The 19,874-nt window shown below is 33.8% G+C and overlaps 3 protein-coding genes across 5 annotated transcripts; 2 read left to right on the top strand and 1 right to left on the bottom strand.

Moving 5' to 3' along the window:
- Positions 1-663: 663 nt before the first annotated feature.
- LOC108821015 (uncharacterized protein At4g33100) lies at positions 664-1,717 on the bottom strand. Its single transcript, XM_056992634.1, has 4 exons — positions 1,566-1,717; positions 1,269-1,402; positions 991-1,075; positions 664-892 (listed from the first exon to the last, which is right to left on the bottom strand). The coding sequence occupies exons 2-4, from the start codon at positions 1,361-1,363 to the stop codon at positions 797-799; spliced, it is 276 nt and encodes a 91-aa protein (XP_056848614.1). The 5' UTR covers positions 1,364-1,402; positions 1,566-1,717; the 3' UTR covers positions 664-796.
- A 201-nt stretch (positions 1,718-1,918) lies between these two features.
- Positions 1,919-6,481, top strand: LOC108821056 (aminopeptidase M1-like). Of its 2 annotated transcripts, none has more exons than XM_018594101.2 (18): positions 1,919-2,254; positions 2,571-2,716; positions 2,838-2,940; positions 3,027-3,213; positions 3,290-3,383; positions 3,457-3,610; positions 3,682-3,786; positions 3,878-3,994; positions 4,089-4,202; positions 4,293-4,475; positions 4,558-4,837; positions 4,910-5,031; positions 5,116-5,213; positions 5,290-5,467; positions 5,548-5,662; positions 5,737-5,804; positions 5,900-6,055; positions 6,142-6,481. In XM_018594101.2, exons 1-18 carry the CDS (start codon positions 2,039-2,041, stop codon positions 6,319-6,321), a joined length of 2,616 nt encoding a protein of 871 aa, XP_018449603.2. In that variant the 5' UTR covers positions 1,919-2,038; the 3' UTR covers positions 6,322-6,481. The 2 variants fall into 2 exon arrangements, with proteins under 2 accessions (XP_018449603.2, XP_056849252.1); XM_056993272.1 differs by having other exon boundaries at positions 2,568-2,716.
- Positions 6,482-11,420: 4,939 nt separating this feature from the next.
- LOC108819139 (IQ domain-containing protein IQM1) lies at positions 11,421-14,739 on the top strand. Of its 2 annotated transcripts, none has more exons than XM_018592128.2 (9): positions 11,421-11,568; positions 11,703-12,149; positions 12,237-12,351; positions 12,466-12,531; positions 13,373-13,461; positions 13,548-13,635; positions 13,718-13,948; positions 14,033-14,134; positions 14,221-14,739. In XM_018592128.2, the coding sequence occupies exons 2-9, from the start codon at positions 11,752-11,754 to the stop codon at positions 14,587-14,589; spliced, it is 1,458 nt and encodes a 485-aa protein (XP_018447630.1). In that variant the 5' UTR covers positions 11,421-11,568; positions 11,703-11,751; the 3' UTR covers positions 14,590-14,739. The 2 variants fall into 2 exon arrangements, with proteins under 2 accessions (XP_018447630.1, XP_018447629.1); XM_018592127.2 differs by having other exon boundaries at positions 11,431-11,573.
- Positions 14,740-19,874: the final 5,135 nt, after the last annotated feature.

Here is a 19,874-nt window from a genome sequence, read left to right as displayed (position 1 = left end):
TGAACTTATATTTATTCAGATGTGTAGTAACATCTCTATACATTTCTTATGAAATAAAACATCTCCAAAGAAATTTGTTCTTTTCTTCTGAAACTAGTTTCTTGCCTCACAAGTAACGTCGCTCAACTTCAAAAGGCTACACTTTTAACTTACCATGCAAGCAACCCTCTCTCCTTTCGAGGACCTCACAGATTCTAATATCTCCTCTCTTTCCATTCTCTCTCTCCTTTTCGTCTCACTTCTGCTTCACAATAATTCAGTTTTTTACGCGATGCCATCTCTTCCTCGGACTTGAGGCTCGGGAAATGCACGCACGCACGCACGTATCCTAACCATGAGACATTGCAGGAGGCAACATCCTGACATGAACCCAGTTCTGCTTCTCTAGTTTCCCGATCCTTAACCTGGCGCTCTCAGTAAACCTCAAGAGAGAAGAATCACATACATGGTTTCAAGAATCCAGTTCTTCATCACTCAACAAGCTGTACCTGAGCCATCTTTACATCAAAGGGTTCTGAAATCTTTGAAAGAATACACGCTACTGCAGCTCTGTTCTATATCCTAGAAGTTACCGTTGGTTAAGCTGCAGGAGCAGCAATAAGAGGTATATCTTTTTTTGCTATTTATAATAATCAGCATGTGATTTATTTTTGAAGCTGTGTGGGTCAAATAAAGAGTACATCATTCTCCTTCTACTTTGATAAGTACTTGTATGGTTTCCTATAAAAAAAAAGAGTTGCTTAATGGATATGTTTTCAAAGAGACAATGTCATTGAGAAACATCAAGGGTCAAGTATCATCGACTGGATTCTTTTGAATCGGCTTGCTTTGTTAGATCCAGCTCACTATCAACCTCCAACATGCGAGCGAGGAGTTTACCATCTAAATTCTCCTGTTTGAATCCAATCCATGAGAAACCAAAACTCAGAAAGAGAAGCTTATGGAATGGATAAGGATGATCACACAAAAAACATGAATAGAGCGAGTTACCGAGAGACAGTCTCTGTACTTATTCCACTCAGCAACACAATCTTCTTTATCCCATTGCCCTTTCACAAACTTCTCCGAGTACCATCTCCAGAATCAAAGATTAAAAAAAAGGATGCAACTTTTCAATGGTTTTGGATCAGAACTATACACTAAAACCAAAAGATTTCATATAAAGGCAAGTACTTGACACTGAAGAAGACCGTATAGCCCTCAAAAGATTCCATTTTTGTTCACTATTGCTACTATAATCTCTCTCAGAGGGAGAGAGGAAGACTCACTTATTGAAGCAGTTGTGGTAAGCAGTTCGCAAATCGGCGCAGGGGGAAGTAGAGGAGCGAGTTGAAGTTGAATCCTTTTTCTTCAACAATCCCATTCTTGCAAAAGCCACTAGTGATTTGTGAGCTTAGCAATCCTATAAAAAGTTCAAAAATTTAAAATATAGAAAAAAATGTGAAACAGTGACAACAAGAATCTTATACAAGCTTCATCAAGAATCTCTCTTCCAAGATCAACGAAACATATATCAAATATAGACGAAAGTCAAAAGCTTCAATACCCAGAAGCAGAAATGTTACCCTTATATCAGATCGGAACAGGTAGAAGACTAGACAGGACAAAAGAAGATGATGTCTGAATCTAAACCCGTAAAAACCTCACACTCAGACGAGATTGGTGAGCACGACGCCGGAAGCTTCGAGGAGTTGTGGGAAAAATTCAACGACGTCGTTTTTACGTTAGACAAAAAAGCCTTATTCACGCCGTTTTTCAAAATAAACCACTGTTAATACAGAATCCCATGGTTAAAGCCCATTAGCAAATTCAGCCCAGACTGTTTAGGCCTGTTTATCTTGTGGGACCAAAACTTACTACAACACTGTCAACGTCAAACGTTACGCGAACTGGAATCACTTGTAGAGGTCGTCATCAAACATCAAACACTTTTTTCCTCCTTTCTGCTTTTTTTTTTTTTTTTAGTTTGCGGCGCTATATATATATAAAGCTTCCCTCCGTAAGAGAAAAAAAAAACTAATCATTCCTGTGCACGATAATGGATGAGTTCAAAGGTCAACCTCGTCTCCCTAAGTTCGCCGTCCCAAAACGTTACGATCTCCGTCTCATACCCGATCTCATCGCCTGTACTTTCACCGGAGCCGTCTCCATCGATGTAGATATAGTCGCGGATACTCGTTTCATCGTTCTCAACGCTGCTGATCTCTCAGTCAACGATGCCTCCGTCTCCTTCACTCCTTTCACTTCCTCTAAGGTATATATTATACAGCGCTCAGCTGATTTATTATATTCCCATATAATGTGGTTAGGTATCACGGTCGTAATAATGCTTCTTTGGTCGTTGAGTAAGTAGTGCTGTTTAGATATATTTTCATGTGATTAGCTTCTCGATTTTTTGACCTTTAGTCAGCTGTCATGTGGATTGGATTAAATTGAGAAAATATTTGATTGTGTTGAATTTATCTTTACATACTTCATATACCATCCAGACAGTAGAATCATTTACATCTTGTTGCTTCTTGTCTGAAACTCAAGGGTTTTAATATGCTTTTTTTTTTTCTGTTAAGCAGGCCCTTGCAGCTCCCAAGATTGTCCTGTTTGAGGAAGATGAGATTCTGGTACTCGAGTTTGCTGAGATTCTTCCCCATGGAGTTGGAGTTCTACAACTTGGGTTCAGTGGTATACTCAATGACAAAATGAAAGGATTCTACAAAAGGTAAATGTATTTTTTTTTGATCAAATACAAAATGTAAATGTATATGTATGAAATTTACATCAATAGGGGTTAACTAGTCCTCTTAGTATCTTTCTTTTTATTTTTTTAACTTTTGGTGCAGTACCTATGAACATAATGGTGAGAAGAAGAATATGGCAGTTACTCAGTTTGAACCAGCTGATGCTAGGAAATGCTTCCCATGCTGGGATGAACCTGCTTGCAAGGTTTATATTCTACATGTTCTTTCTTTTGCATATTGTTTTTTCTTATGTATTTATTTATCTATCTATGGTAACACATTTTGCGACAGGCTACTTTCAAGATAACACTGGAGGTGCCTACTGAATTAGTGGCTCTCTCCAATATGCCCATTGTGGAGGAGAAAGTTGATGGGAATCTGAAGGTTGTCTCTTATCAAGAGTCACCAATTATGTCTACATATTTGGTAGCCATTGTTGTTGGTTTGTTTGATTACGTGGAAGATCATACATCCGATGGTAAAAATTCATTTTATAACCTATATTCTCCTAAATTGTCAAAGCACTAAATCAAGTTTCATCTTTCTTCGCTCAGGGATCAAAGTCAGAGTCTATTGTCAAGTGGGCAAAGCTGACCAAGGGAAATTTGCATTACACGTTGGTGCAAAGACTTTGGATCTGTTCAAAGAGTAGGTCTCTTCATCAACTTTTAAGGCTTGTACTACTATATTCATTTCAAAATGACTCCAATCATTCTTGTAGGTACTTTGCTGTGCCATATCCCCTTCCCAAAATGGATATGATTGCGATACCGGATTTTGCTGCTGGAGCTATGGAGAATTATGGTTTAGTTACATACCGTGAAACAGTTCTTCTCTATGATGAGAAACATTCAGCAGCTTCTAACAAACAGAGGGTACTACAAACACTTTCCTTGTGTGCTTTTGTGTAATTAATTATCTAAAGCTTTTAATTTAATCATGCTAGGTTGCGACTGTAGTTGCCCATGAACTTGCCCACCAGTGGTTTGGCAATCTTGTCACTATGGAGTGGTGGACTCATCTATGGCTTAATGAGGGTTTTGCTACTTGGGTACATTGCAATTCTAAGTCTTAATTTGTATAAACAAAATGATTTTGAGTTTTCTTGTGAATGTAGTAACGTTTCTATTTACCTATTTCAGGTCAGCTACTTGGCTATTGATCGCTTGTTCCCTGAATGGAAGATCTGGACCCAGTTTCTAGATGAATCTACTGATGGTCTAAGGCTAGATGGGCTTGAGGAGTCACACCCGATAGAGGTAACCAAAACAAGTATACATGTCTGTAGATGGCAGTGGCACACAAAATGCTGTCAATATACTATTTGATCATAAACCTGAAAATTTGAATCAGGTGGAGGTTCATCATGCTGCTGAAATTGACGAAATATTTGATGCAATAAGCTACATGAAGGGTGCATCTGTCATCCGCATGCTACAAAGCTATCTCGGTGCTGAAGTTTTTCAGGTTCTTCTCACTATGCTCATTTTATTCTCTTACAAAAGCAATTTTAGGACCGTTGAGCTCCAAAATTTCTTACCCTACTTTGGTGAGCAGAGGTCGCTTGCTGCATACGTAAAGAAACACGCTTACTCAAACGCAAAGACAGAAGACCTATGGTCTGCTTTGGAAGGAGAATCAGGAGAACCTGTTAACAAGCTTATGAGTTTTTGGACAAAGCAAAAAGGATATCCTGTTGTCTCAGCCAAAATCAAAGATGGAAAATTGGAACTTGAGCAGGTTAGTAAACTTATAACCTACACTTAAGTTGAAGGTTCATTATGGTATCTATTTATACTTATATATCATTTTAAAACTGCAGTCTCGTTTCCTGTCCAGCGGTTCTCCTGGGGAAGGACAATGGATTGTTCCTGTAACCTTGTGCTGTGGTTCATATGACATGCGCAAAAGCTTCTTACTGGAATCCAAATCTGGAGTATATGATCTTAAGGAGTTATTAGGAGGCTCCATTGCTGATGGTTCGTGGATAAAAATCAATGTCGATCAAGCTGGATTCTATAGGGTGAAATATGATGACACCCTTGCGGCTGGACTCAGAATTGCAACAGAGAGCCAAAGCTTGACCTCTATTGACAGATATGGTAACTTGACCATTTTGTTAATTTTCTGGTTTGACATACTTTGGAGATGAAACATCATTTTTGTTTTCACAGGTATTTTGGATGATTCTTTCGCACTTTGTATGGCTCGTCAACAATCTTTGGCCTCTTTGCTCACTTTGATTAGTGCTTACAAGAAGGAACTTGACTATACTGTTCTGTCAAATCTCATTGTTGTAAGGATCACTTTTTGTTTTTTAATCTTCCCTTATTCTTTAGTTATGCTTTGGCCTCTGGCTCTTACTCTTTCCTCCATACAGATAAGCTACAAAGTTGTGAAGATTGCAGCAGATGCAAATCTACAACTGATGTCTGAGATTAAACAACTTTTCATCAGTGTTTTCCAATTTGCTGCTGGGTAAGTTGTTTTACCCATCTACACAGTTTGGACTCATAAACATCAAAAGATCATATTATGCTCATTGTTTTTACAGGAAACTAGGTTGGGACCCAAAACAAGGGGAGAGCCATCTAGATGCTATGCTGAGAGGGGAAGTCTTAACTGCACTTGCTGTGTTCGGGCATGATGAGACGCTAAAGGAAGCAACTCGGAGATTTGATGCATTCTTAGCTGATAGGAACACTTCACTTCTGCCTCCTGACCTTAGAAAGGTTTGTTTCTCATTACATAACCCAACTATACTTTTGAAATTGGAAATGGTGACCTTATGATTGAACTGTGTGTTTGGCAGGCTGCTTATGTTGCTGTAATGCAGAGAGCCAACAAGTCGGACAAATCTGGTTATGAGTCTCTTCTGAGAGTTTACAGGGAAACAGACCTGAGCGAGGAGAAAACAAGAATCCTAGGTAACTGATCTCTCCAGAGAATAACAAACTAATAGGAAATAATCATTACAACTGCTGATGTTTTCGTTTTGCAGGTTCTTTAGCATGTTGTCCTGACCCCAGTATAGTTCAAGATGTTCTCAACTTTGTATTGTCTGATGAGGTACATACATAGTAATGATTTTGCTTATAACTCTGTTGTGTTAATAAATAATCATATTATTGGGCTTTAACTTCTTGATGTTAATGCTTGAACAGGTCCGGAATCAAGATGCACTTTATGGACTTTCTGGTGTAAGTTGGGAAGGACGTGAAGTAGCCTGGAAGTGGCTGCAGGAGAAGTGGGAGTACATTGGGGAGACATGGGGTTCTGGATTTCTCATAACACGCTTCATAGGCGCAGTTGTATCTCCGGTTTGTTCTTCTTTTCATTCATCCATAAACACCTTCTTGGTTTTTAGGTTCGGTCCCTGATTCCTCTTTGCGTCCATTTGTCACAGTTTGCATCGTTTGACAAAGCGCAAGAAGTGGAGGAGTTTTTTGCAACGAGATCAAAGCATTCAATGGCAAGAACCTTGAAGCAGAGCATTGAAAGGGTTCATATTAACGCTAACTGGGTGGAGAGTATCAGGAAGGAAGACAATCTCACTCAGCTAGTTTCTCACCTCTCTTCAAACTAAAAGTTTTCAGTCTTTCCATGTTGGGTTATCTCTCTGAGTTAACTAAAAATCATGTGTGCACTATGCAAAAACCTTTGTTGTTTCTTCTTCTTCTTAACACTGAATCTGAAGTTTCTTTCAAACTTTGAATTTGCCATCAATGGAAGTTTCCTTTTCTTTATGTTTGGCTTATGTCTACTTTAGAGTATGATTAGCGCCACTGGTTACTTTTTTAGTTTTAGCTAAACCATAAAACAAAGATGTTAAACCATTAGTTTCAGTATTTTTAGGCTACATCTGTATGTTTCATATAACTCCTCCAACATAACATGAATACATTATACACATCAAACTGAGGAATTCAGTAACATGAAATACTCTTTTTAATGCGCATAACATGATTACACACATCAAACTCATGTATCCAAGTTTGGTTAGAACTAGACTCACCAAAACTCAAATATACACTCTAAAGTCTTCTCGTACATCAATGGTTCAATTCTATATTATCCGCTCAGTATTAATATTCAAAAAATATATTCCAAATTAATATATATCTTTTTAAGTGTTGAACAATCGTTGGAAAACACAATTATAAGGATTTTAAGGCATGGTTAGAGAGAGAAGAGAGAAAAGTTAGAGAGAGAAGAGAGAAAAGTCGCGGCGGTGTTTTTACCTTCGGCCGACGGTGAGGGCTTCCACAGCCATCGTCGGTCCGGCCGTTTGTTTTTAGATCTGTTCCTTTAGTTCCCGTCAGTGTGTTCCCGTCTGTCATGAGAAAATTCAGGTACCTGAGACAATGAAAAGAGATCTTAATAAGTTATGTCATGTATGAAATAAAATGGAACCCATAAGCAAATCAACGTCGTAGATATTTATGCATGTAAAGTAGCAGTTGATATGATAAATGAGAAAGAGGATCATGAAATAAAGTCTATTGAAAAGTGTACACACAGAAATGATTGGCCAAATCATAAAGAAGTAATAGACAAAGATACAAACTTTTGTGAAAGAGAGATGTATTTGGACCAGTAGTCCATACACTAGAAGGTGTAAAATAAATGGGATAGAAATGTGGTTGCACCAAAGTAAGATCAATATGAAATTGATTGTGAAGACACATAGTCACATATGGTAGATGCAACTACTTTCAAGTTTCTTACTAGTCTGGCAATAAAGGAAGAACTTGAACTATACAACCCATTGGAAACTGATAATCCCTAAGAGATATAATCCTTGAAAGATTGATGATATCAAAATCATGTTTCCAGGAACTCTAGCTATTCGATCGAAATATGTTTTACGGGATATGTGAAATATTAGAAGTTAATCAGTACATCCATTTGTATTTATCAAGAGATTATGAATCAATAGAATCATTGATTTGAATAAAATCCAAACTCTTGAAGAGTTATAACAAATTGTTTGTTTGGAAGAAAGATCTTGAAAAGACTACATTGTTATGTGTTCCAAACTAGACATCTAGAATAAGAGATGTTATCTTAAAAGATTCTTAAATATTTTAAGATGATCATATATATGACTGGTCCTGAAGTACCATATTTAAACATGCTATATTTTACATATGATAAGACTGCAATGACTTGCAGCAGAGACCATAGCCGTGGACATGTGTATGACTGAGATCAGCACGTCCTAAGTAACATATAAGATGATCACAGAGAAAGACAAAGAGAACCATTAAGGCTAATGCCAAAGACCATACAATCAAAGGTCATATCCAGTTCCATTCCAGTCCAATCATCCATGAGAGATGAATAATATGCCAACCCAAAACATGATATGGTTTTGAAGTATCAACTATCATTATGCATAGTTTAAATATATAGCAAATGGTAAAAATGGTCATGAGACGCCATCAAAGAAAAGTTGGACTGCGATGTTTAAGTAATAAGATTACACCGTGGGGCTGCAATGTAAGCACGAGCCTTTATGATTATATCAGTGGATAAAAGGGAACCATAATGGTCCAAAAAAGTGATCAGAAGAATGTCTGGTCGAATCCAAATGGATATGACATTGCTAAAGGCTTTACATAAGTACCATTAAGGCTTATGCACATCCGACCAAAAGTACACTGTATTGATATGATTGGTGCCTTGATAATGGCAAGCCATACTAAGTCGGATAGTCTTATGGATATATTTAGACAATAAGGTATTGAAACTAAAGCCATACACGTCCCTTGCCATAAGTTATTTAAGCAAGTTATTATTCTCTTTCATAACTGAAAGATGTAATTTCATATGACAAGAAAGAAAGTCATAATAATAATTTTTATAGTTATAAATGAATAACTCGTATGTACGAGGCGAATGTCCAGAAGACTGTATGTAAGATGTTTGGCTTAAAGTCTAAATAGACCAAGAAATTATTAGCTATATCAAATGAGAATTGTGGACCAGAAGTCCATAGATCTTGAATACTCTAATAGAAAGAGTTTATTATGATATTCTAATTTCAAAGGAAATTTATTTGATTGGAATACATATCCTGAAGATATTGCTTTCAGGGGAAGAAATATGAAAATGTGTATAGTTGTACTCTTTTTCCTTATCATGGTTTTTATCCTATTAGGTTTTCTCATGAAAAGGTTTTAATGAGGCAACAAAGAACACACAAATGGTACACACCAGAAAGGAGTATTTGAAACTCTAATGCTGATTTAAAGTCTTTGAAAGCAAGAGAATCGAAGAAAATGATCAAGTCATAGGAGGACTCAAGCACTGCAGAAGAACGGTGATATTCGTGTCCTACAAATTGGCTGATTTATTCATCAAGGCGGTACTCTCAGCTACTTTCGAGAAGTTAGTTCACCTGATCAGATTACATCATCTCAAAGATCTCGACGAATGTACACATGAGGGGAAGTCATTACGCGCTGCACTCTTTTTCCCTTAACCATGGTTTTTCCCATTGGATTTTTCTGGTGAGGTTTTTAACGAGGCAGCATCTACGGCGTTTTGAAAGCACTTCGACATATTAGACATCAAGGGGAAATGTTATAAATATTATAGTGATGTCCATATGGAAAGTCTTAGATATACTTGTTCCCACCTCCAAGTTAAGCTTTGTCTTCAAGCTATTGTATCCTATATAAAGAAATCATTATTCATGGAATAAGACACACTAATTCCTCTCTTCTCTTTTCTTACTTACAACACATTTTTCTATAGTTGTAGATTTTTAAAGGCTTATATAACTCTAGACGTATACCCTTATACTTATAGGTAGTTTCATATGTATAACTTCAAGCTTCACAGAAATCAATACTAATAACAATAAAAAATGTAAAAGTTTTACGTGTATTATGTGTTGTATACTTATAAGTATGCAAACAAGAATACGATTATTTAGATGTTAAATAATGTATATCGTAAGATTGTTTTTAGAGAGAGGGATAATATGAAAACGAGTTTAAAAATAAAACTTAACAATCTACATTTATTTTTAACATTCACAAATATTGAAGTCTAATTCTGGAAAGCTAACTCACATTTTAAAGATCTAATTTGTGTATATAATAATTGGCCGAATAAATTTATCAAATCGCTGTGGAAGCTTCTTTCTTATAGTAGTTTGATTAATGATTCATTAATATTTATATACTAAGAAATTTAGGGTTTAAACTAAAAAACGTAAATTGTGCAGATTACAGAGAAAAAAATGTTACAAGAGGTTTTTAGAATGGTGTAGGATGTATCATCGAACATGCATTTCATAGAACAGCTCTAGATGATATAGTCAGACATATATTCTCATATGGTGGTAAAATTATCGACTGTAGAATCGTTCATATAATATTTTACAGGATTGTAATAGTATAATTGTCCAGACATTAAACAAAAGTTATTAAGTGCAAATATTCCAGAAATTAAATAAGCATTTTTCTACAAATAGGTTAATCTTGTGACAAGACAGTAATACCACAAAAAGACTTCCGCTTAATTCACCAGGTCAATAAAGTATATTCCTCTTATTTCAAAATAAGGTGTGTTTTATATTTTTCACATATTAATAAAATTTATTATTACATGTATAATTTTGTGATTATCTATTTTTATAATTTTAAACCAATAAAAGTTCCATAAAAGTAATTAATTTTTTAAAGTTTACAATCAATCATGGTTATTGATACACATGTATTTAAAATAGAAAACATGTGTTTTTGTAACCATTTAAAAAAAGCATTTGTCTTTATGAAACTAAAGGAGTAGAACATAAATAATTATAGAATATACTCTATGTTTGGACTTTATGTCATAATAAAGTCTTCAACTTCCAACCCTTCAATTCCAAGAAAGCCAATAGTAACAAACTAACAAGTGATTTTAATAGACAGCCTTTGCAAAAAAAGAAAAAAACTAACTAACTAACAAGTGCATATAAACCACATGCACTGAAGACAAACATGCTTGACCCGCACGCGTCGACGATTCACGGAGTCATGAGAAAGATAAATCATAGATTAATACTCCTTATGTATTGATTTTTAATGATTTTATTATTATTTTATTATAAATGACGTTCTTATAATTTTAAATAAAATCTAATTTCATTTGAAATTTGTAACGAATTACAAAATTTTGCATATTTTTATGGTGGAATTAATTTTATTTAATGTTATTTTATGTAATTGAAATAAATTACATAAAAAAATTATTTTTTTAATATTTGTGTGAAAACCTTAAATACTTACAGTGATAGGGAGGAAGTATGAACAACTTTTGGCAACACATTTAAGACCATATTTGTGACCAGTTAATGGAAAAATCAAACTCGGAATACCAAATTAGTAACTAACATTATATAAGAATACTTTTACAAAAAAAAAACATTATATAAGAATGAAATACATTAAGTGTATAGTCCTTTTTTCAATAACTTCCTTGAACTTACCTTCATTAGCCTCCATATCAATAGGACCCTCACATCCTCTATTTTCTCCTAACCTACCCTTCTTTTTTATAATATTCAAATGTTCATTTTTCTCAGACACACCAAGTTTGAATTTTCCGTCTTCAAAGATTTTGTAACTAAGACTTTTACTCTATTACTAGTCTTCTAACTGCCAACTCTACACATACATATATACAAGTCTTGCTTAACCTATGTTGATCATATTCAATTATTCATATCCCTCGTTTTCTTTTCTCCACATTGTTTTTAAAAAACTCTTTTAATTGTTTTGAAGCTCATCTTTCTCTTGGTGCCATTTGTTCTTCTTCTATCTACTAATCATTTAACGTAAGGTATTTGTTGGGATGTCTGGACGATATGTTTTTATCAATGTTTGGTTGGTGTAGCTACTATCAATAAGACTATAGTTTTGTTTCAATTAATTTATAGGCTGATACTCATCTGTATTGACGTGTGTGCAGGTTTCTATATTAATATTTTTTGGAAGTATCCTCTCGCTTTATCGTGTCCATGGGTCTTGAAATTAAAGACGGAGGCTTGACTTCAAGAACCAACAGTTTCAATAGAGATAACACTACGCACCAGAGCCCTCCCAAGATTAATCGGAGACCAACTATGCAGCGCTCGTTGAGTTTCAACAGCTGGGAGGTTCCTGAAGAGACCAAGACTGATTCAGATTGTGAGGTCTTTGAGACAAAAAAGTCAACGCCTAACACTTTGAATGGAAGAAACTGTGAGAGAATCCAAATAAAGAAACCTACAATTACTCCCCCTCAGCCTTTTGTGTTCTTCTCCCCTAGACCGGTCACCGAGCTTGATGCAGCTGCAACTACGCTACAAAAGGTATACAAGAGTTACCGGACGAGAAGGAACTTAGCAGATTGTGCTGTCCTTGTTGAGGAGCTCTGGTGAGTTTATATAATTCATTTTCTTCTTTTTAAATGTCTTTAAAAAGTGTTTAAACTCAACCCTTGGTATTGCTTGAAACGTTGTAGGTGGAAGACTCTTGATGCCGCAGCTCTGGACCTGAGCTCTGTGTCTTTCTTTGAAGAAGAGAAACATGAGGCCGCTGCTTCAAAATGGGTGCGAGCTAGAACACGAGCCGCTAAGGTGTCATATCATTTTCACAAAAATTCTTTCTCTCTATTTACCTTTGAGCCAAGATGTTATTAGTTTCATATTTCTCGTTGTTATGTAAAAATCGATGAGGTCTTAATTTTATAGGTTGGGAAAGGCTTGTCAAAAGATGAAAAGGCTCAGAAATTAGCTCTTCAGCATTGGCTTGAAGCAGTAAGTCCCCATGACCTCTCTTTGGTAGTTGATAGGGCTTGTTGGCAGAGTCGGACCTGAGATTTTCGGGGCCCTATTCAAAATAAAGATGAATTTATCGTAGCTTTGATGATAAAAAACTAACATAGAAAAATTGTAGAACAAAAAAAATCTTTAGTTTTCTTATCAACTGGTTTGCTTTTTACCGAGTAGAGAAAAGAGGAGAAGTTGAAAAGACTATCTCTTATAAGTTTCCTCTAGTGAATTAAAAATTATGTTTTTTAGTTATTTAAATTTATTATAATATTTACGATTATTATTTAAATAAAAATAAAGTACAGAAAGTCGAATAACTTACCGTAGTTACTTGCGCATAATGTTAACAACTTTTTTATTTTATTTTGTATAGTACAAACCAAAACTTTATTTTTTAGTTTGACTTTGCACATAAAATAAATATATTAACATTACATATCTACAAAGGGAAAAACTGGAAATGAGGGCCCTATTAGGTGGGGGCCCTACACGGATGTTTCGTGAGACTATGCCCAAGCCCGGCTCTGCTTGTTGGGAAACATATTGATGAATTTTGTTGAGTAAATCCGCCATCTAAACTCGAAGAAATAAATAAAATAAAAAACTTAGAGAGCAAAACTGGATTGAGACAAATACCTGTTTTTAGTTTGTTTATTAATCGTGTGAATGAATAAACTATAATCTTTAAAATCCATATTTATAATCTTCAAAATTCCTATATTTATTTATTTTTCTTTAGGAGGCCATTTTCCTAATCTTAAAAAAAAGAATTCCTATTTGATGTTGTTAATCTAATCTGATTTTTTTCCCTTTATTTTATCAACAGATTGACCCACGTCATCGTTATGGCCACAACTTGCACTTCTATTATGATGTCTGGTCAGAGAGCAAAAGCTCACAGCCATTCTTTTACTGGTTAGTCTTAGAACCAAACATTCATCTTAGATCTTTCTGTGTTTGAATCTGTTCTAAACTCTGTTTCCACCCATTTGAAACTAAAGGTTGGATATAGGAGACGGCAAAGATGTAAATCTTGAGAAACACCCAAGAAGTGTTCTGCAGAAACAATGCATCAGTTATCTCGGTCCAGTGAGTTTATTACACGACACTAGTTGGCTAGGTTTACCTTTTTGATTACTCATCACCCTTTGTGGTTCTTTTAAACCTTCAGATGGAAAGAGAAGCATATGAAGTGATAGTGGAAGATGGGAGACTAATGTACAAACAAAGCATGACACTGATCAACTCAACTGATGAATCAAAGTCCATCTTTGTACTTAGCACGACTAGAACCTTATACGTAGGGAAGAAGAAGAAAGGCGTTTTCCAGCACTCTAGTTTCTTGTCTGGAGGAGCCACAACCGCTGCAGGAAGATTGGTGGCCTGTGATGGGATCCTTGAGGTATTACTTAAGATGCATGTCTTGCTTCTCCATCGTGTATGAATCTCATTTTGGGATCCTTACTCAAATTCTTTTTTGTCTCAGGCTATATGGCCTTATAGTGGACACTATCTCCCAACAGAAGAAAACTTCAAGGAGTTCATAAGTTTCTTGGAGGAACACAATGTTGATCTCACCAATGTTAAGGTAATGAAATGAAAAACATTAGACCCTTTTGTGTTCTTGACATGAAGAGAAAGTTTGTATTCACGAGCGTTTAATCTGTATTGCAGAGATGTGCTGTGAATGAAGAATACTCGTCGTCATTCAAATCCACTGCAGACGAAGATGAAGAGCCAAAAGAAACCTCTGAAGAAGTTGAGAGACCTTCAGAGCAAGAAGAGATAGCTAGACCAGTGTTTGATCCTGCGAAGAGACTGTCTTGTAAATGGTCAAGTGGATACGGTCCAAGAATTGGGTGTGTTAGAGATTATCCAGTTGAGCTACAAGCACAAGCATTGGAGCAGGTCAATCTCTCGCCTCGTGTCTCACCTGCCACTTCGTACGGACCAATACCTTCTCCAAGACCTAGTCCGAGAGTGTGGGTTTCCCCACGGTTGGCTTACATGGGGATTCCAAGCCCGAGAGGTGTAAAATGCTAAAATACGCACTTCTTTATGTAACTTGTTCTCCACGAAAGAGTAGGTTAGAAGAAGAGAAGCTAACCTCCATCTTTCTTGTTTTTTTTATATCTTTCGTATATTTTGTGAACTGCAACATTTTTCTTGTTTTGATTAGTTCTTCGGATGATCTTCTTGTGAGCTGTTCAGATCAAAATACTTCAATAATAAAAATAATTAAGGAGAACGTACAAAAAATTACATTTTATTTTGGTTGATATAAGTGCAGTTGTCCATCTCCATTTATTACGACAAAATAGAGTTTCGAGTCAAGTTTGCTCCTACTCCATTTTTAACTATATAATAAAATAAAAAGTGATTTTACTTCGTAAATAGAATAATATACTTTTTATTTTCATTATTCTATTTTCTATTTCAAAAATGAATTGACTTGGAGTAAAATTTAACTCTAATAAAGAATAATTAGAGTTTTATGTAGGAGATGTTTAACTATAAAATCTAATGGCAAACCATTATCATGTATTCAAAGCATTTCTACTTATAATTCACCTCTAATTTAAAGAGAATTTTTTTTTCTAATAGAATTTTTTTTCAATGTATTTTATAAAATAGAAAATACTATTTATTCTTCAAAATATAAAACAATACTGTTTATTTTTCCAAATATAGAAAATACTATTTATGTTTAGATGAAAATAACATTTTATTTTAGAGAAATACATTATTTTTTTTTTAAAAAATAATATTTTGAGGAAAATATAAAGTTCAGTTGCAGATTATATTTGACAAAGCTTGGTTTTTATTTAATTGGAATTATTTACCTATCCTGAGACCAATTCGGATTCGGCTTTGAGTCACCGTTCGATCTGATTTTCAAAACAGTGATGTATGTTTACACAATATACCGCAAACGCACTAACATTTTTTAAGAACCATTGACAAAGACTCGTTTTTGTTTAAATGGAATATAGATGGAAATGGAATCTTACATAGAATCTTAGGACATAATGTTTTAGGTGAGACCCCCAATATAAAAGAAGGGAATACGCCATAGTCACGATTATAAAAAAAAAGACGGGAAGAGATTACAACAAAAGAAAATGGATCCACTGAAATTAAAAAGAAGACTTAAATAAATTAGTTATTGTTACGTTTTTTAAAATAAAGATGGGCTTACGTGAGCTACATGTGGCAGACATGAAATTGAAGACAACACCATCAACGGTGTTCTTATAACCACATATTTCTCTAAAGTTCGTTTCAATTGGGATCCATTTCAACCTATTTCCACACCGTTTATGCTTGTCCTCTTCTTCATTTGGTAGAACTTAGTTATTTACTCTCACGTCTTGCCAAAATTCTAGGTGAAATAGATTCAATCTGGATGACAAAATGGACTTTTAAGTCTTTGTAATTGTTATTTTTACTCGTCATGGTGAAAAGAGAACTTATCATCCAGAACTCAGCAATCTACTTGAAGACAAAGTAGACTAAAAGCTCTGAAAACAAGTTATATTTTCAAAGTAAGACAATTCTCAAAAAGAAAAAAGAAGTTATATGTTCAATGAGTTTAATTAGCATTTGATATCTCAAGTTTGCGAGTTCTCTTGGAGACAAAATAGTTTCAAGCAGCTCCGCTGTGACGGAATCGATGACAACAGAATCTCAATCTAAGAAGCCTTGGGATTGGTCCAGTACTTTTTATATGGTTTCATAAAATAACATGAAAAGGTTATGCTAATGCTTTGTCCTAATAGCAAAAGTGTAAGTTCAGAGAAAATGCAATAACTTATTTGTATTGGAATTTTAAAAGTAAAATCACTAATATATATACTAGTGCGCTAAAAGTAAAATCAATAGTGCGCTAAACTAGTTGTTTCGTGCTTAAAGTTAGTTTCAATGTGTTTTAGTTTTATTTCCGTTGGGACACGCCATGTCTAGTTATTAGTTACTTCCTCCGTTTCAAATTATATGTCGTTCTAGAGCAAAAATTTTGTTTCAAAATAAGTATCGTTTTCGGTTTTCAATGCAAAATTTATTGAAAATATTCTCTATTCTATTTTTATATTGGTTGAAGCGTATTGGTAATAGTATTTTTATTTTGGAAATATGTAAAATTAAATGTTTTCTTAATCTGTGTGCAAAGACTTAGAACGACAAATAATATGAAACGGAGGGAGTATTAGTTATTACTAACCGCTGGCTCCGAAATAATTACTTGGATAGAAAGATTAGAGCATTTTCAATGTAAAACTCTATTTTTCTAAAATGAATTAAAAGTAAATATGAAGTAAAAGTACTTCAACCATTTTTCGTTCTTTTTTCTATAATAAATATCCTCTCCGTTTCAATTTAATTGTCGTTGTAAGAAAAAAAATTCGTTTCAAAATAAGTATCGTTTTAGAGTTTCAATGCAAAATTATTAAAAAGATTCTCTATTTTTTTTTATTGATTGAAATATGGTTAGGTGTATAGGTAATTGTGTTTTTATTTTGGAAATATATAAAATCATATGTTTTCTTAATCCATGTGCATAAACCTAGAACGACAAATAAAATGAAACGGAGGGAGTAGTGAACAAACAAAAAATATGTTATTCCATTTATAGAGTAAACTTCAAAATAGAGTAAAATATAAAATTAGATTGAAGCATTTGTTACTCCATATTTATTTTTACTTTATTTTAAAGAAAAAATAGAGTTAGGTTGTATTCCCTCCGTTTCTTAAAGAGTGTCGTTATGACATTTTTCACACAGATTAAGAAATTTGTTGAAATATATGTAAGTTATAATTAATTATACCTCTTTGACCAATAGTATTTTAGATAAATAAAATTATTTATAAAATCAATGCGGTTTGCAATTAATTTTCAGCTGAAAGTTAGTATAATTTACATTGGAATTGTAAAGTGACACTCTTTAATCTTTATGTAACAAGAAAATTAGCTCAGAGTGACACTTATTATGAAACAGAAGGAGTGGACGTCTTCGGATACTTCCTATTTAAAAAAGTCATTAATATATAGTTAGAACCTGATTAAACAATAAAACTTAAAGCCAAACAAACATATAACAAGAAAACAAAAAACATAGTTACAATAAAATGTAGAAAGGTTTGAACTCCATTAATCCTAGTTTTTGTCGATCTTTCTGATAAAAATGTTTTATTAATTGATGTTAAAGAACTGAGTCCAACTCTCTTCTAAGGCAGTACAATAAATTGTAACCCAATGCGAAATCGAACTTTCTTTCAAGAGTTAACCAACAACACATATAATTCTCCGCCTCCTCTTCCCAATGCATAAGGAGAGTCGACTTCCCTTATCCTAACATGACGAGGATGTATATGTGAATACTTTTTCCATTCACCGTTTCCTATTGAAAAGGTCAACATCGGCAATAAAATCTACCCCACTGGTTTTGGAAGTCCCATGCATTTAACTCATCAGAATACACGATTTTCAAAAATACAAAAATGTAGTAATGTACTATGAGAAAGATATGGAAATAAAAAAGAAAAGCAAAAGAAACACATTACGAGAGAGTACTTTGTGATGTAAGCAACCACATACACCACTCCCTTCTTCTCCTCTACATTGTTTATCTTTTCCTTTCCCCAATAATTCTCTTCTTATTTCATTAGCTATATTTATATTTCCTAACTTTTTTTATAAATACTATTATTCTCTCTTTATGGCTCTAATTACTTTTTATGTTAAACCTCTTTTGATTCTTTCTATATATACAAATACAAAATCACCATTCCTCTTAAAACTCCTCTCTCCGTTTCTCTCTCTCTCTCTCTCTCTCTCTCTCTCTCTCTCTCTCTCTCTCATGAAATGCAAGATGCTTATATCGATTGATCTTAATGTTGGTAGAAATTAATTGGAAAATAACTGTCATTGGCAATTTAATTGTTTTTGCTAATCATTCCTTTGGTTTTTGATCTGATTTAGTGTTCATATGATCAGGTTTGTCGAAATGAAAGTTAATTTCATTGTTTTGTCGTTACTCTAAAGAATAAAGTAGAAAATTAGGAGAGAAGATTCCACCATCATTTGTAAGGCCTCCGAGTTCTTGGCGTCACCTTAAGTTCATATCCAAGGAAAATATTCCTCTAATAAAAAAAATCAGATGTAAAAGTGGGCAAAGAACCTCAAGCTAATCATCGTCGATCCTTCAAAAATATAACGGGAATCGCCATCTTAAGCCAGACGTTTTAATGATTACTAGATTAGGACCCGCCCTAAAGGGCGGAAATTGATTTGTCAAATTTCAATTAATAATATATGGTATATATAATATATGTATATAATATTATATATATTTGTGTAACATTTATATATATATATATATATATACATATTAGACATATATATAATATTTTATTAAATATATATAGAATTTAATAGTGTTATAATTTGTGTTGTACTTGTTATTAGTTTGTATTTAATCTTCTTTCATTTTTAGTATAATAATTTGTCTTGTCACATCTTTTACCTTTTAACTTATACACATAGTTATGTCATTTTTCAAAAAAAAAACTTATACACATAGTCTCGTAAAATGTAATATATAAAAAACATATTTAAAAAATCTATTGACCATATGCCACCATTATTTGGTTGTTTGAACAAAAAAAAATATGTTCTTGTATAACTGTGTATGTTGTGATATGATGTAGGTGAAGAGTAAATATATGGAAGTAAATTTAGTGATATGAACATGAGCCTATGTTGGTCTATGCCACAATTATTTGGTTTTTGGAAGATCAATGAGCATAAGCATACACGGTCTTTGTATGCTTACGTTGTAAATGAGTCGGATATTTTTTCTCTTATGTCTGGAATGATATGGAACTCGTTGATTTAAGAGTACTTCAGTTTTATATGATCTAATTATATTAAGAGATTAACCAAAAAATATTATAAAAGTGTTACTGGTTAGGTTTAACTAATCTATGTTGGTTAAGATTTGGTTTAATTTAAGTTGGTAGGTTGCATTGTATAAGAGGCATAATATATTCTATCAACAACTATGAAAGAGTCCAAATTTAAATGAGAACTTCAAATAGTAGATAATCCCTAAATTAATAGATTAGATGCATTAAGTTGTTCAAGAATCAGTTAGATCTCTATCTATTTCCCTTAACAAATTAAAACATTTTAAATTTTATACGTACTTATCAATTATTTGGTTATAAATTCAGGGTTTTAGAAATGAGATTAATAATTAACAAGTAGAAAATGAGAGACCCACTTTTCAATAATTGAGGGTAGGGCTGGGCAAAAAATCCGAACCCGAAAA

Source organism: Raphanus sativus, chromosome 8 (assembly GCF_000801105.2).
Source record: "Raphanus sativus cultivar WK10039 chromosome 8, ASM80110v3, whole genome shotgun sequence".
NCBI classification, from domain to species: Eukaryota; Viridiplantae; Streptophyta; class Magnoliopsida; order Brassicales; family Brassicaceae; genus Raphanus; species Raphanus sativus.
This window is presented reverse-complemented; position numbering and strand designations above follow the sequence as displayed.

Bases quoted from the DNA above. Each gene is read 5' to 3' on its own strand.
- LOC108821056 (XM_056993272.1), top strand. From the start codon at position 2,039: ATGGATGAGTTCAAAGGTCAACCTCGTCTCCCTAAGTTCGCCGTCCCA. The intron at 2,255-2,567 runs GTATATATTATA...TTTTCTGTTAAG, and splicing joins CTCCTTTCACTTCCTCTAAG to CAGGCCCTTGCAGCTCCCAA. The intron at 2,717-2,837 runs GTAAATGTATTT...CTTTTGGTGCAG, and splicing joins ATGAAAGGATTCTACAAAAG to TACCTATGAACATAATGGTG.
- LOC108821015 (XM_056992634.1), bottom strand. From the start codon at position 1,363: ATGGGATTGTTGAAGAAAAAGGATTCAACTTCAACTCGCTCCTCTACT. The intron at 1,076-1,268 runs GTGAGTCTTCCT...TTGATTCTGGAG, and splicing joins TACCACAACTGCTTCAATAA to ATGGTACTCGGAGAAGTTTG. The intron at 893-990 runs GTAACTCGCTCT...GGATTCAAACAG, and splicing joins AGTACAGAGACTGTCTCTCG to GAGAATTTAGATGGTAAACT.
- LOC108819139 (XM_018592128.2), top strand. From the start codon at position 11,752: ATGGGTCTTGAAATTAAAGACGGAGGCTTGACTTCAAGAACCAACAGT. The intron at 13,636-13,717 runs GTGAGTTTATTA...TTAAACCTTCAG, and splicing joins GCATCAGTTATCTCGGTCCA to ATGGAAAGAGAAGCATATGA. The intron at 14,135-14,220 runs GTAATGAAATGA...TCTGTATTGCAG, and splicing joins TTGATCTCACCAATGTTAAG to AGATGTGCTGTGAATGAAGA.